This window comes from Panulirus ornatus, chromosome 14 (assembly GCF_036320965.1).
Source record: "Panulirus ornatus isolate Po-2019 chromosome 14, ASM3632096v1, whole genome shotgun sequence".
NCBI classification, from domain to species: domain Eukaryota; kingdom Metazoa; phylum Arthropoda; class Malacostraca; order Decapoda; family Palinuridae; genus Panulirus; species Panulirus ornatus.
Genome location: NC_092237.1, coordinates 47,541,817 through 47,558,744, shown reverse-complemented (window position 1 = coordinate 47,558,744; position 16,928 = coordinate 47,541,817). Strand labels below are relative to the sequence as shown.

Sequence of the window (16,928 nt, the reverse complement as noted above, 5' to 3'; positions counted from 1 at the left end):
TGACAAAGTCATTAGCACAGAATGGAACATACCATGAGTTAAGTGAGAGATGAAAAAGGGATATGACTGGAAAAAATGAAACAGATATAAAGGGATCTTATTATAACAGAAAAATATCAGTGCTAGATGTGTATACATGCTTCCGCATGCTTATACGGTATTCCCATTTATTCTGCCGTATATATAATTAATATTTCAGGGTTTCTATATATCTGTTGTCATAGATCCATTCTTATAAATGTGATATGGATCAAGTGCATTGAACATCTGCTTTTAGAGGCAACTAATCTGTTATGCTGAGATGGTATTTCCATCCCCAAATACAGGGATGTCCAATTGCCTTCGGAGCATATTACTTTGCTACTGAACATGATCAGTTTACCCTTAATATCTGACACAAATAAAATGGAATAAAAAATGAAACCACAGAGCTACATTTTAAGATTTATCACATTGGAATGAGAATAAATTAGTTGTACATATACACCCTGGTTAGTTAATATTTACAAAGGATATTCAAGTATCTAGAGAACCCTTCATTTGTCATCACCTTCTCATCTTTAACAAAATGTGAAAAGGCTCTTGCTTCCCTGGATGTAGAAAGTGAAGTTCCTTCTATCTTGATGACAGCAACATGTATCGCATAGTTGACAGGGAAGTTGTAGCATGTAAAAGGTCATGGTGTTGTTTAGTTTCCAATCTTGGGGCCAGTACCCAGAGGGATTAAACCAGTTTCCTTGACCTGAAAATATCTCAAAAATTAAGGGTGAAGGACATAACACATTCATAAAAGTTATTCTGTGTACAAAAAAAATCATGATTATGAATGTTAGGTCCTTAAGCAAGGGGAGCCATAAGTGTGAAATGTGGATGTACTGACAAAAGCAGATTTAAGTTTAAATCTTGGCCAATTTAATTCTTTGCCCTTACAAACAGTGACTTTCAGAGGGAAGAATTATAAAGGATGATGTAATATGTGTGGAACTGAATAACAAGTTCAAGTGTTTTTAACTGGATGACAAAATAGCCTCATCACTTGTGAGCTGGAGAAGAGGTGGTTTTAAAAAACATATATTTATAAAAGAATATAACAAAACACTAAAAGGTCTTAACCCATACATGACTAATGGCCCTGATGAAATTTCTCCATAAGTGCTGAATATATGTGCAGTTACATTTGACAAATCTGTTCAAATACTGTTTAAATTTTCCCTTGAAAAAGGAAAAGTGCCAAGGGAGTAAAAAATGGCATACATCACATCTATCTATAAGAGAAAGATACTAGGAACAGGCATTGAACTACAGATCAGTCTTACTAACCAGTGTGTGGTCTGTAGGGTTCTGGAAAAGATTATTAGAAAGCAAATGGATGACTTTCTACAAATGAAAAATTACTGAAGTGAGACAGCACAGTTTTAAATATAGAGGCTATATTTCTATGAGAGAGCTCTGTCTTAGACAAAAGGGAAGGCTGAATAGACCGTTTCTAACTGGACTGCTACATAGCATTTGACAATGTGCCACGTGGGAGGCTGATCAAGAAGCCGAATCTCCGGGCAGGAATGAATGGGAAACTATATCAGCAGAAGGGAAGAAAGGCCATCACTGGAGTGCCAAGGGTTCTGCCTGGAACTAGTACTTCATGATATATATGTCTATGACTTGCCACAAGATATGTACTTATAACAGAATATGCTTGCAGAGATGCAAAGGTCATGAAGGAAGAGAAAAAAGCAGAGGATTGCATCAATTTGCAACTATACAAAGTTGGTCTGATAAAATGGTTGATGAGGTTTAACCCAAGTAAATGTACAGTAATACAGAGAGGTCACAGTAAATGAAGGCCTTAGTATGATTTTCATTAAGCCAAATACAAGATTAAGGAATTGTGTATGAGAAAGACTTGGGAGTGGACACTGAACTTTTGCCACTCTCTCTCTCTCTCTCCACTTTAGAGAATAGTTCAGGAGACCCACTGTCTTCTGGCAGATATCAGAACTGCATTAAAGTCCATGGATAAGGATAGGTATGTAGTAGTTGGTAGGTAGCCAAAGACCAGGGAGGCACATTACCAGTAATCCCCGTCTGGGTATCAGTAGGGTTAGTGGCACCTGCTTTAATGGTTGTCAAGTGGCACTCCTCTGACTCAGGTAGCTGTCTTTCCTTTATGCCTCACTAACATGTGGACTACTGGCATTCTGTCCACAAACATAAAATATCGCTGTCATAACACATGACAACATTTAACTCGCGTAGCTCATTCTTCATAACTCTATATTGTCCTGAGGTGAGCACTATGCGCTAGCCCTGCCTTTTGGCAAAACTGTAGGAGCAATAGATAGGAGTAGTAGGTAGGAACATTTAGGCAGGATTATTAGGTAGAAACAGTAAGTAGAAGGATTAGATAAAAGAAGTCATTAGAAACATTGGATAGGAGCCTCTGCAAACACTGCACTAGACTTGCCCTCTGCCAGTGGCCTGTTAAAGGAGAGGCACTAAAGGCTATGAAGCAGCACTGGACTTTAGTTATGGAGAGACTGTTGCCATGGCCACCCCTCTGAACAGGCATCAGAGATATAGACAGACAGAGAATAGGATAAGGATACATTCAGCAGCTCATCACATTATACATAATTAAAATAATTCTGAATCTATTTTTCACCTCTAATTCTTTGTGCTGTACCTACACAATCTTGCCCCCAATTGGTTAATGTGACCACACTCGCATAAATGTATCTGTTTTAATGGCACCTCCCACTCCAGCAGCCCCTTCTAAATGTAAATATTGGCAACCCAACAAAGCTGACTGGAATATCTTAGGAAAATTCTTTTTTGAATTTCTTTGGGTAAATTACTGTCTCTTATGTAGTGATGCTTCTGTCTCCACCAAATGCAAAGCAGAGATTATTATTGCATTCAAATCCTCTTCCTCAAAGATGAATTTTGAACTCTTCCAATCCATGGTTCAACCATTCCTGTTCTGAGGCCAGTCAGGCATAATAGGCATGGAAAACTCTCCTTCCTCCGACTCTAACTCAGCATTTATCATGGCCCATAATCACTGCAAGTACGTTACCCATAAAGTAGAGTTCCTTTATTTAATGGAAGTGTGATAAACTCTCCTCATCCACTGAAACGTCTTTCTGGTCTTCAGCTAAGGAATTTCTAAAAACTTCTGTCATTTCCATTCTGACAGTACTATAGCTGTCTCTTCTGTATACAAAGCAACTATCTTTGGTTCTTGTTTCTCCTCTAACTCTACCTTGGATGACTCTTATTTCTTCACTTTTTTACTGCTCCTCTTACTAATTCTATGCCCCTTCCAGTAATCTCTTTTTGAACTGTCTCAAAAGCACTTCATTCTCCAGACAAAAGTAAGGTTATGATCCTGGTCAGGATCATACATCCCTGTGTACTGAAAGTGTGCCTCTGAACTCGCATGTGCTAGTTTGTCTGTTCCATTTCTGTTTAAAACCAGAACGTTTCCTTCTTGGAAGCATGTGTTGACAAATCCTATCCCTAAGAAGGGAACTGTTCTGACCCCTCAAACTATCAACCAGCTGCTTTATCAGTCTTTAAATCCTTACTCATCTTCCATATCCTCAGACATCTTGAATCTTACAGCCTTCTCTCTGATCACCAGTACGGCTTCTGTATGGAGAAATAATGTCTCATCATAACCCTTGCAAATTTGGGGGAATCCTTTGCAGTTGCCCTTGACATATCAAAAGCTTTAGAAAGTGTGTGGCATCAGTGTCTCATTTCTAAGCTCTCCTCCCTTAATTTCTCCATGACATCTAGCTTCCTCTCAGGCAGATTCATCTCCATGGATGTTGATGGATCAGCCTCTCCCCCTTTCTCCATCAACAGCAGTGTCCATCAAGGTTCTGTCCTATCCTTTACACTTTTTCTTCTCTTTATCAATGATTTCAGTTCCTCCACAAATAACCAAATGCACTCAACCACTGATGATTCAAACACTACATTCCTTTATGAGCTTAAATTCTGCTCCCTCTTCTTTTACTAAATCTGCATCTCGTCTCATTACAACTTCCTTAGTAAATTCAGACATGGATAGGATATCTCATTGGGGTGGACAAAATCTGGTTGTTTTAAGTCACCAAGACCAAGTTTCTACCTATTCTCAATCAAAAATTCCTCAAACTTTCCTCTCTCCTTTGATATTTCTGTAATTCCACCTCTTGGCATAAAGAACATTCTTGATATCACTGTAAAATCAACTCCATCTTAGAAACACACACTAAAGATATGGCTAAGTCTGCCTCTACGAAACTAGGAGTCCTGTTTAAATGTCAAAATTTCTTTTCTTCAAAACACTTGTTCCAATTGTACAAATTAATCAATCTATCCTTGTATGGAGTACTGTTCTCACACTTGGGTGGTTCTAGCTCTCTTTCCATACTTGACAGAGCTGAGTCGAAAGTGGTGTGACTAATTTCAAAACTTGACCTGTTTGCCCTGTGTCACAATGATGGTTCGCTTTCCCTCTTTAACAGGTATTACTTTAGTTTTGCTACTGAGAACTGGCTGCTTGTGTGCCCCCACCACAAGCAGGACCATGCAGTCCTTGGCAAAATGCTGCATCACGTGATTACTGTGTAGCTGTTAGCAATACAAGGGTGGGCCATTTTGATCACTTTCTTTCCCTGTACCTCAAATCTTTAGAATTCTCTACCCTCTCATGTCTTTCCCAACAACTGTGACCTGGCACATTTAAAAAGGAAGTTTTTCACTTACAGCAAACTTTTTAAATACTTTCACTCGTCTTTCTCCCTTTCACTAACCTCAATATTCAAATTAAAGCCCGGCCCTAGTGTGAAATTTTGAACATGACTGGAGCCTCCTCACCCTACTTAATAAAAAGACAGCTATAAGAGAAGGTTCAAAAAATAGCAAGAAGATGCAACTTAAATCAAAAGAGCCTATTTAGAGGGAAAGGCAAAAACCTTAAATTTACTAACTTTAGAAAGAGATTGATGATGAAAACAGTAAGCAGTTCTTTGAGAGAAGTAGTGATATAAAAACCATAGGGCACAACATGAAATTAATCAAAACATATACATTTCAACGTATACATACATATACATACACAGACATATACATATATACACATGTACATATTCATACTTTCTGCCTTCATCCATTGCCACCCTGCCACACAGGAAGCAGCACATGCACCCTCCAGTGAAGCAGCACCAGGAAAAGACAAAAAGACCACATGTGTTCACACTCAGTCTCTATGTGTCATTTCCCAGGAAAAGACAAAAAGGCCACATGTGTTCACACTCAGTCTCTATGTGTCATGTGTAATGCACCAAAAGCACAGCTCCCCTTCCACATCAAGGCCCCACAGACCTACCCATGGTTTACCCCAGATGCTTCATATGCCCTGGTTCAATCCACTGACAGCACATTGACCCCGGTATACCACACTGTTCCAATTCACCCTATTCCTTGCACACCTTTCACCCTCCTGTATGTTCAGGGCCCAATTGCTCAAAATCTTTTTCACTCCATCCTTCCACCTCCAATTAGGTCTCCTGCTTCTCCTTCTTCCCTCCACCTCTGACACATATATCCTCTTTGTCAATCTTTCCTCACTCATTCTCTCCATGTGTCCAAACCATTTCAACAAACCCTCTTCTGCTCTCTCAACCACACTCTTTATATTACCACACATCCCTCTTACTCTTTCATTACTTACTCGATCAAACCACCTCACACCACATGTTGTCCTCAAATATTTCATTTCCAGCATATCCACCCTTCTCTGCACAAACCTATCTATAGCCCATGCCTTGCAACATATAACATTGTTGGAACCACTATTCCTTCAAACATGCCCATTTTTGCTCTCCGAGATAATGTTCTCACCTTCCACACATTCTTTAATGCTCCCAGAACCTTCGCCCCCTCCCCCACCCTGTGACTCACTTCCGCTTCCATGATTCCATCCACTGATAAGTCCACTCCCAGATATCTAAAACACTTCACTTCCTCCAGTTTTTCTCAATTCAAACTTACCTCCCAGTTAACCTGCTCATCAACCCTACAGAACTTAATAACCTTGCTCTTATTCACATTTACTCTCAACTCTCTCCTTTTACACACTTTACCAAACTCAAGTCACCATCCTCTGCAGTTTCTCACCCAAATCAGCCACCAGCGCTGTATCATCAGCAAATAACAACTGACCAACTTCCCAAGCCCTCTCATCCACAACAGACTGCATACTTGCCCCTTTCTCCAAAACTCTTGCATTCACTTCTCTAACCACCCCATCCATAAACAAATAAAACAACCATGGAGATATCACACACCCTTGCCGCAAACCAACATTCACTGGGAACCAATCACTTTCCTCTCTTCCTACTCGTACACGTGCCTAACATCCTTGGTAAAAACATTTCACTGCTTCTAGCAACTAACTTCCCACACCATATACTCTTCAAACCTTTCACAAAGCATCTCTCTCTCTCTCTCTCTCTCTACTCAGTACATATGGTATATATAACATGGGTGCACATCATAAGAATGTTTTCTATTACTATTCTATGAATAAATATATTCTACAATCTCAGACAAAAAAATATATCAGAGGTCAGTCAATAATACTTGAGACACAAATACTTACATAGGCAACTGTCAGAACACTGAAAGTTATTCCTGCTAGCAGATGAAGATTGTATTTACGTTGATTTCTAGAGTAAAGTTCTTGCCAAGGGCCATTGGGAGTAGGTAACTCAGCCATGGTTCCTTGCTTGGAAGCTGCCACATCACCCATGCTACGGCCCATTGCTGGAAGTATAATAATGCGTCATAAATGCAACAATTAGTTTAGAAAACTGCTTGGGCTGACAACAAGGGTTCAAAAATATAGGTTATGAATTTTGAAAATCCTTTTCTTGAGGTAGGGTTCAAAAAAGAAATGAAATAATACATTAATGCAGTATTTGTTTGTGTTCATTACAGCCCAAAGTATTATGATTTACCACGGCCATTTGCTTGGTTTAGGCTGCCTCAGCCAATGAGCACCTGCTACTAACCAACATCATCGACCAATCTCTCAGCCAGACCATTCTCACCAAAGCAGCAGCACGTCACAGTGCTAATGCATGGTTATCACTGTACTTACCATCTAAATATAAGTTGATAAAACCAAATAACATATGAAACTAGCACACTTATAATTAGCAAGAAGGTATAAATACAGAGCATAAAAAGGTTGGTAGTCCTGTTTGAAGGAATATTGTAAACTTACTAAGACCAAGGATACCAGTAAGGTTGATCTGGCAGAGAAAAAGTTGGTGGCACTGGCTAGTGATGGACATTCACTGGGTGAGACAACCTGAACCAAGCAGATGTCCATCGTTGAATTCTAGTTCAATCTATGAAGGGTGTTGAAACAGTGTGTCATAGCAATTACTGAGAGCTATTACCAGTACAATGAAGTATTAGCGCTATTTCCAGTACAATGATTTTTCTGATCATTTTATTTTACCTTACCTTCTAAGATGTATTAAATTATACATATTTGATACTCTGATACTTGGACAGATTGTAAATAATAGACACTCTGATACTTGAAGTATCAGGTCCAGTATTGTTTACACTAATACCATTTACTATGAAAATAAAATTCCCAGCAGCTTATAGTTATGCATATACTATTTTGAAATGTAATATGAATCAAAACGATGTCAAAACCACCATGTATGGCAGAACAGCAAGTCATTCAACATTGTAAAGAGGTTTTGTTCATGCCAAGATAGAAAGCATTTTAGGCATATGACAGTGACTATAAACCCCACATTACAGGAATAGCCTGAGTTCAAATTAATTGCATTTTAATTTGATTCCTTTATTCCTTAATTTCAACTCATCAAATAAGTTGATGTGGACTGTTTAATTTCAGTGACCAGCACCGTTATAAACACTATCAATCCATATAGTATAATAATAATAACAATAATAATAATAATAATAATAGAAATAATGCTGTGGGGAAAATGTTCCCTCCAGTATTATTACTTTATAAAAGTAGGAACAGGAAGGGGTGAAGCGAAGATTTTTCTTCTTAAAGGATCAGCTCTTGGTGCTAACTTGCTAAGGTGGGATACAATAAACTGGCATTAAATAATAATAACAATAATAACCAATGAGGTAGGAGGTGCTGCTATTGTGGAAAGTATAGAAGCTTGGAACTGGGAAAAGTATTGAGTTTCAGCACCTTGAGGTGTACTCTCACCCTGCCTTCTTGTGGTGACCTCATCAGTACACCCCTTAGGGGTGGAACTAAAAGGGTAGGCATTGCCCAATTACATCAGGGCAATAGTTTTAGATTTGGACAAACACCTGAGGTGTACTATTACTTTTAGTTTTGACAATTTTTGAGCCTCACTGCCTCTAGAAACAAGGTGAACTATTACTTTTAGTTTTGACAATTTTTGAGCCTCACTGCCTCGAGAAACACTGCACTGGAGTTGCTCTCTGCCAGTGACCTGTCAAGGGTGCAGCAGAAAAGGCTATGAAGCGGCACTGGAGTCTACCAGTTATGGCGAGGGTTAAAAGGAATGAGCGAATGAGGGTGATGGTGTTAAATGTGAATGGGATGACTGGAGAAAATAAAAGGAGGGAGACTGTGTAGATGTTTTGAAGCTGTAGCATGGATAAGCTAGGGATTGGGGAAATCCATATCCTCGGGCAGGGTGTGTGGAGTGAAAATGGAAACGGTGAATGCAAATGCAAGTTATGGGAGGGTTTGAAAGGAGTTGTGGTACGGATGGGAATGAGTAAAAATTCTTGGGGAAGAGGAAAAGAAGGATGTGCAATTCTGCTATCACCAAGAGTACTGAGGGTGTTATAGAGCATGGATGGAATAGATCAAGATCAGTGTTTGTGAAAGGAAAGACTGGGATTATGAAATATGCATGGGTATGTTTATATGCGATTGTGAATATGAAGACTGTACGAGAAAGGGATGAAATGAAGCTTTTCTGGAGGAATCTGAATGACTGTATAAATGCATTTGAAAATGACAGAAATTTGGTCATATTGGGTGATAAGAATGCAAAAGTGGGATGTGATGCAAATGGTGAGATTGCTGGTAAATGGGTAGTGCCTGAAATAAATGAGAATGGAAGCTATCTTGTGGATATCTGAGCTGAGAGGGGTTTATTCCCTGCAAACACCTTTTTTTCAGCACAAGATGATCTACAAATATACATGGATGAGGAACGAAGGAAGAAAGGAGCAAAAGGCATTGACTGACTATGTGGCATTGGATGAAAGATTGAGAAAGGCTGTGCTGGATGCTAGAGCCACGAGAGAATTCTTTGGAGACTGTGACCATTTCGCAGTTCTTACGAGGATGAGGATCAGGGAGAAGTGGAGGTATGGTAAAAGTGTTGGCAAGCGAGAAGATGAATCAGGAAAAATGCAGGGAGAAGTATGAAAGAAAGGTAACTGAAAGCTTAGATGGAAGTGCAGTGGATGTAGGAATGCAGTCAAGTGTGAATGAAATGTTTAAAATGTTTAGAGAAATATTAGTAAAGGTTGTAGAATCAGTAGCTGGATACAAGGTAGTGAGATACGGGAATAAAAAGGGCAATGCATAGTGGACAAAAGAAATTACAAAAGCTATGGAAAAGTAGAAAAAGGGATATGGCAGACTGCTCAATGGGAATGTACCAAAGGAAGTTCAGCAAAGGAGGAAGGAAGAATACGAAATATGCAAGTGGAATGCTAAGATGATAGAGAAAAGCAAAGTTAAGTGAAAAGTTTCAGGATCATAAGAATCCATACTGGAAGGAGGTGAAAGTGGTGAATGTAAGAGTGAAAATGTTAATGTGAGAAGGAAGGAAGAGGAATTGCTGAATCAAAAGGAGGAAGTGAAAGAAAGATGGAAAGAGTGTTTTGAAGAAATGATGAATGTGTAGAATCAAGGCAGCAGTATGGAGGATGGAAGAGGATACAAGTGCAGGGGCCTAGACAAAAGTGGGAGGTAAGAAGGGCAATAATGAGGCTGAAGGTAAGAAAGGCACCTGGGGTGGATGGGATTACAGCTGAAATGCTAAAGTCTGGAGGAGATAGTGTGATAGAGTGGATGCATCTTACATGTAATTTAGCATGGAAACAGAAGGTTGTGCCTGAGGATTGGTTACAAGCTATTATTGTTCCTTTAATCAAAGGAAAAGGTGAGAAGGATGTATGTAGCAATTATATGGAAACAAGTCTGTTAAATAATCCACGAAAAGTGAAAGCAAGAATATTAATGGACACAGTGATGGAAGTGACTGAATACAGAATAAGTGAAGAGCAAGGATATTTTAGGAAAGGTAGGGGATGTGTGGATCAGATTCTTGAAGTAAAGATGACCATGGAAAAGTATTTAGTGAAGGGGACTGGATGTGAAAAAGGAGCTGTGGTTTCAGTACATTACACATGGCAGCTAGAGACTGAGTGTGAACGAATGTGGCCTTTGCTTTCTTTTCCTAGCGCTACCTCGCACGCGTGCGAGGGGAGGGGGGTGCCATTTCATGTGTGGCGGGATGGCAACAGGAATGGACGAAGGCAGCAAGTATGAATATGTACATGTATATATATATGTCTGTGTATGTATATGTATGTATACATTGAAATGTATAGGTATGTATATGTGTGTGTGTGTGGGTGTTTATGTATATATATCTGTATGTGGGTGGATTGGGCCATTTTTTTCGTCTGTTTCCTTGCGCTACCTCGCTAACGTGGGAGACAGCGACAAAGTATAATAATAAAATATAAAAAAGTTGTATGCAGCTTTTATGGATCTGGAGAAAGCAAATGATAGAGTCAAGTGGAATGATTTGTAGGATGTGTTAAAGATATATGTTACAGAGGGAAAACTACTGAATGTTGTAAAAGCCTTCTGTAGAGGAGCAAATGCATGTGTAAGAGCTGAGCGAAAGTTCTGAGATACATGTAGGTGTGAGGCAAGGCTGTGTGATGTCACAATGGCTTCTTAATATATATATATATATATATATATATATATATATATATATATATATATATATATATATATATATATATGGATTTGTATGTGGCATTTATGGATCTGGAGAAGGCATATGATAGAGTTGATAGAGATGCTCTGTGGAAGGTATTAAGAATATATGGTGTGGGAGGCAAGTTGCTAGAAGCAGTGAAAAGTTTTTATCGAGGATGTAAGGCATGTGTACGTGTAGGAAGAGAGGAAAGTGATTGGTTCTCAGTGAATGTAGGTTTGTGGCAAGGGTGTGTGATGTCTCCATGGTTGTTTAATTTGTTTATGGATGGGGTTGTTAGGGAGGTGAATGCAAGAGTTTTGGAAAGAGGGGCAAGTATGCAGTGTGTTGTGGATGAGAGCTTGGGAAGTGAGTCAGTTGTTGTTCGCTGATGATACAACCCTGGTGGCTGATTCATGTGAGAAACTGCAGAAGCTGGTGACTGAGTTTGGTAAAGTGAGTGAAAGAAGAAAGTTGAGAGTAAATGTGAATAAGAGCAAGGTTATTAGGTACAGTAGGGTTGAGGGTCATCAATTGGGAGGTAAGTTTGAATTGAGAAAAACTGGAGGAAGTGAAGTGTTTTAGATATCTGGGAGTGGATTTGGCAGTGGATGGAACCATGGAAGCAGAAGTGAATCATAGGGTGGGGGAGGGGGCGAAAATTCTGGGAGCCTTGAAGAATGTGTGGAAGTCAGAGAACATTATCTCGGAAAGCAAAAATGGGTATGTTTGAAGGAATAGTGGTTCCAACAATGTTGTATGGTTGCGAGGCGAGGGCTATGGATAGAGTTGTGCGCAGGAGGGTGGATGTGCTGGAAATGAGATGTTTGAGGACAATATGTGGTGTGAGGTGGTTTGATCGAGTAAGTAATAATAGGGTAAGAGAGACGTGTGGTAATAAAAAGTGTGGTTGAGAGGACAGAAGAGGGTGTTTTGAAATGGTTTGGTCACATGGAGAGAATGAGTGAGGAAAGATTGACCAAGAGGATATGTGTCACAGGTGGAGGGAACGAGGAGAAGTGGGAGACCAAATTGGAGGTGGAAAGATGGAGTGAAAAAGCTTTTGAGTGATCGGGGCCCGAACATGCAGGCGGGTGAAAGGCGTGCAAGGAGTAGAGTGAATTGTAACGATGTGGTATACCAGGGTCAACGTGCTGTCAATGGATTGAACCAGGGCATGTGAAGCGTCTGGGGTAAACCATGGAAAGTTCTGTGGGGCCTGGATGTGGAAAGGGAGCTGTGGTTTTGGTGCATTATTACATGACAGCTAGAGACTGAGTGTGAACGAATGGGGCCTTTGTTGTCTTTTCCTAGTGCTACCTCACACACATGAGGGGGGAGGGGGTTGTTATTCCATGTGTGGCGAGGTGGCGATGGGAATGAATAAAGGCAGACAGTATGAATTATGTACATGTGTGTATATGTATATGTCTGTATGTGTATATATATGTATATGTTGAGATGTATAGGTATGTATATTTGCGAGTGTGGACGTGCATGTATATACATGTGTATGTGGGTGGGTTGGGCCATTCTTTCGTCTGTTTCCTTGCGCTACCTCGCTAACGCAGGAGACAGCGACAAAGCAAAATAAAATAATAAATATATATATGGATGGAGTGATAAGAGAGGAAAGCAAAACTAGGTAAAATGGGTGCAGAGATGGATTGTGACAGTGAGATATGGTGGCTAGTGGCAAGCTTGTTAGTGGATGATACTGTGTTCTTTGCGGAGAGTGAAGAAGAGATGCAGAGGGTTGTAAGAATGTTTTATGATGTGTGTAAGCTGAGGAGACTGAAGGTAAATGCAAGTAAAAGTAATATAATGGTATTTGAAAGGAAACATAGTGAAAGTATAGATTTTGTAAAACCATGTAGAGTGAAAGAAAGTACTAAATTGTGCTGTGGATATGGGGTAAAAGATTGGAAGAAGTGAGGGAATTTAAGCATTTGGGAGCTGTCTTTGGTAAGTGTAATGATATGGAAGGAGAGATATGGGAGAGAGCAGTACAGGGTAGGACAGTTATTGGGTCCCTTAACAGAATAATGAACGATAGAGGTGTAAGTATGGAAGTGAAGTGAGGGTTAAGGGTTAGCATAGTCCTCCCAACCCTGAGCTATGCAGCCATAACAATGAGGCTGTGAAAATGAGCTATTCGAGAAGTGCATGTAGTGTGACTAGATGGAATGAAGAAAGAAATGAAAGAGTGTAGGAGAGATGTGGTATAGCAAGGAATGCAAAGGGAATGAATTGTGGAGTGGTAGACTGGGTAAAATGTAATACTTTGAGGTTGTTTAGGCATGTGGAAAGAATGCAAGACTGGGAGTTTACAAGGAGTGTAAGATACTACAATTAAAGGGGTTGGTGTGAGTGGAAGACCACCAGTGACATGGGTAAAAAGGGTGGAGGAATACTGGAGGGAGAGAAATGTTGGAAGAATGCATAGAATGGTGTATGTGAGGGAGGCATGTAAGGACAGGGATAAGTGGAGACTCTTTTGCCACCTCTTCATGGGAGTTCCTCGTAAGAGTTCTCAAAGGAAACAGGCATCAGAGATATATAAAGGTAGATAGAATGTAGGGAAAGAGAAGTCATTATGCATGAGTGAAAGTGAGTATGTCCTAAGTTAAAGTTGTCCTGCTGTGTGTTGGAAATGAAAATTTTAAGGACAATATATTATGTGAGAAGTGTTGATAGAATAAATAATGACATAGCAAGAGAAAAGCATGGTAATAAGACGAGTATGGTTGAGAGAGCTGAAGACAGTGTGCCCAGAGGGTTTGAATATATGAAGAGAACAAATGAGCAGAAGATGCATATGAATTTATATACATCAGAAGAGGAGGGGACAAGGATAACGGGGGAGACGTAATGGGGATGAAAGAATATAGCAATAAAAATTTTGAATACTGGGGGCCTTGAAAATGCAGGAGGGTGAAAGGTGAGCACAGGATAGTGTGAACTTGAGCAATGTTGGGGCGATGTGTTGTTAACGGGCTGAACCACAGAATATGAAGAAACTGGGATGAAACCATGGGGCCTGGTTGTGGATATGGGGATATGGTTTCCTTGCATCACACTTGACAGTTAGAGAATGAATTCAAGCAAATGAGGCCTTTTCTTTGCCTGTTCCAGGTGCTACCTATTAACATGGGAAACTGCAAATAAGTATATAAAAAAATAATACAAATAAAATATAATGATAATATTAACCCTTTTGGTGCTGTTGGCATAGAAGATAAATATGGGCGCAAATCTACAAGTAGAATTTACTGTCAAAATTTTCAATTGTGCACACTGTAAAATCTGCTGGCTTGCCATGCACTGCAACCCAATCAATGAATGAGTCATTGCAGCTGCATCGAGGCCTTAGTAACCTGCTAGAGGCTAAGGGTGGTGGTATACACCCTTTGAAGGAAAGAACTAATTGCATCTGTGGCACCCACCACTGCCCCTTATCTGCCCTTATTTAGCATTTGCCAGTCTGGTAAAGAATGTGTCTTTCCCTAAACAGAAATGTTTGACTTAACAAAAGAATTTTTCCTAGTTTTTCTCTACCTAATCTAATAAAAGCGTTACAAAATATAACTGAATATCTTTCATACTTAGGATCAACCAATCCGTAGATAATATTTTCCCTAACACCAGCAGTCTTCACTAATAGCAATAAAGATGGTACCAAATTTGGAGAGTCTAGTTACATTTTAAGGCTAGGAGCCAAAAATTTGTCCATCTTGGAAGAGAGGAAAGCAAGAGGTGATCTGATCACAACTTTTGCTTTCAAACCAGACTGAAGCCATCTTGGAAGAGAGGAAAGTAAGAGGTGATCTGATCACAACTTTTGCTTTCAAACCAGACTGAAGCCATCTTGGAAGAGAGGAAAGCAAGAGGTGATCTGATCACAACTTTTGCTTTCAAACTAGACTGAAGCCATCTTGGAAGAGAGGAAAGCAAGAGGTGATCTGATCACAACTTTCGCTTTCAAACCAGAATGAAGCCAGACTTTGAAGTTAAAAAGATGTAGGTTTAGGACAAACCATAGGACACAGTATGAATCAAGGAAGATATTTGTTAATAAAGATGCAAGTACCTTTATATATGAGAAATGGATGAAATAAAATGTCTTAAGACACGGTAAATGCAAACTGCATATATGAATCTAAGAAATTGTATGACTGTAGAGAATGTTCAAGGAATGAAGCCCCATGACAGTAAAACTTCCCCCTCTTGCAGTGCAAATAGGTTATCAGTGTGTTCTGAAACGAGAACTTTACGTTCGCGTTGCCGTCTCAAGGTTGTTACCTGTACTATGTCTTTATAACTATGTATGTAATTATAAACACCAGCTTAATCCAAGTGCCCATTTATCAATCAGGCCCAAGGGGAGAACAGTTTGGCTGGGTGCGGTCCGACAGCTACGGCAAGGATTAGAGGCCAAGCGGACCCGTGCTGACTCATGGTCAGTAACGCTAACCGCACCGTGAATGCCCATACGTAAGGGTGATTACAATTTGTTATGAGTAGTGTTTTATACCCGTGTTGCCCCGTCTCTTAACCTTGCATATATGTACCATGTCTTAATTCTTATGATTGTATATATGTTACAGGGCTATCCTAAGAAGCGGTTACACCGCTTGTGACAGGAAACTGGCGAGGCTTTATCTTCGTAAGTGGAGGTGATTGGTTGGTCTAGTTGAGCAACTCTCCCTTGAGAAGTTGATCATTCACCTGCTCCTGATTGGTGCAGAGTGTAAAGCCGGTCATAAATAAAGTTCTGGAATTGCATTTACATCTGAGTCTAATAATGTAAGTGCTAATATATATATATATATATATATATATATATATATATATATATATATATATATATATATATATATATATATAATTTGTACATTGGTCTAAGTAACTGACCAGTGATAATCTTAAAACCCAGCTTTATGTTCCTGTCTTCTTTTCCAGTTTACTTGTTTTCGAAAATAATCATATGGTAGATATACTTCGTACATCCAATGGTGGGATATAAGTAAGATCGATAAACTTTTTAGATATATTATTCTGCAATTCTGAGGCAATAGCAATGCAGTTATATTTATAGATTTATCTTCATGCAACACTCTTGAGACACGTATCAAAGTCACGTACCCAAAGATTATAATTAGAACCTAATACTGCTAAACGCCCCAATTATAATCGATATTGATCGATATCGATTACTTCTCTTCCATTTACGTTACGTTCCAAAGTCGTTATAAAATCATCCTATGCGTTTCAATCATTTCGGCAACGCTCAGTCCAGTGTAATAGGAAACATATTCATATATAAATAAATGCAACTGGCACCTTTGGTCGAAGCTGCAATGACGAAATCGTCGGTGGGCACACACTGTCCAAGATATCTTCTTTTTAGGAGACTGGGTAGTTCTAGCTAGCCATATTCATGTTAAAATATGTAATTCACTTTACAAGATACTTACGCTTGACCTTTGCGAAATTACGTAGTGAGAGAGCGGTCCTAGTAAACATTTTCATGGAGTAAATTTCAGCGCCTTCTTGATAGATCCAAGTTTCACCGCTTCTGCTGCCGTCTGGTGGCAGCTAGAGAAACTTCAGAACATTCGACATTCAATAAGCTTTAAAGATCATCGTATTTTGTTATCTTTTCATTCATTTAAGTTCAATAATATATTGATGTATTTTTACAATAACATATTTTATGCGTTTGGACGCTGGTAAAGTTTTCGAGATGAAGATGACCGTGTGTTTTGTTTCAAGAAGTACATAGTATATATAAGTAAAACCATATTTTTCATATAATTTGGGCGTTACTATACATTAATCAAGATAAACAAGAAGTAAGAATCTCTTTACATCAATCAT

At 39.3% G+C, this 16,928-nt stretch overlaps 1 protein-coding gene across 1 annotated transcript; it reads right to left on the bottom strand.

Moving 5' to 3' along the window:
- Positions 1–432: 432 nt before the first annotated feature.
- On the bottom strand, positions 433–16,646 carry COX7B (Cytochrome c oxidase subunit 7B). Its single transcript, XM_071669807.1, has 3 exons — positions 16,526–16,646; positions 6,656–6,819; positions 433–742 (listed from the first exon to the last, which is right to left on the bottom strand). Exons 1-3 carry the CDS (start codon positions 16,578–16,580, stop codon positions 689–691), a joined length of 273 nt encoding a protein of 90 aa, XP_071525908.1. The 5' UTR covers positions 16,581–16,646; the 3' UTR covers positions 433–688.
- Positions 16,647–16,928: the final 282 nt, after the last annotated feature.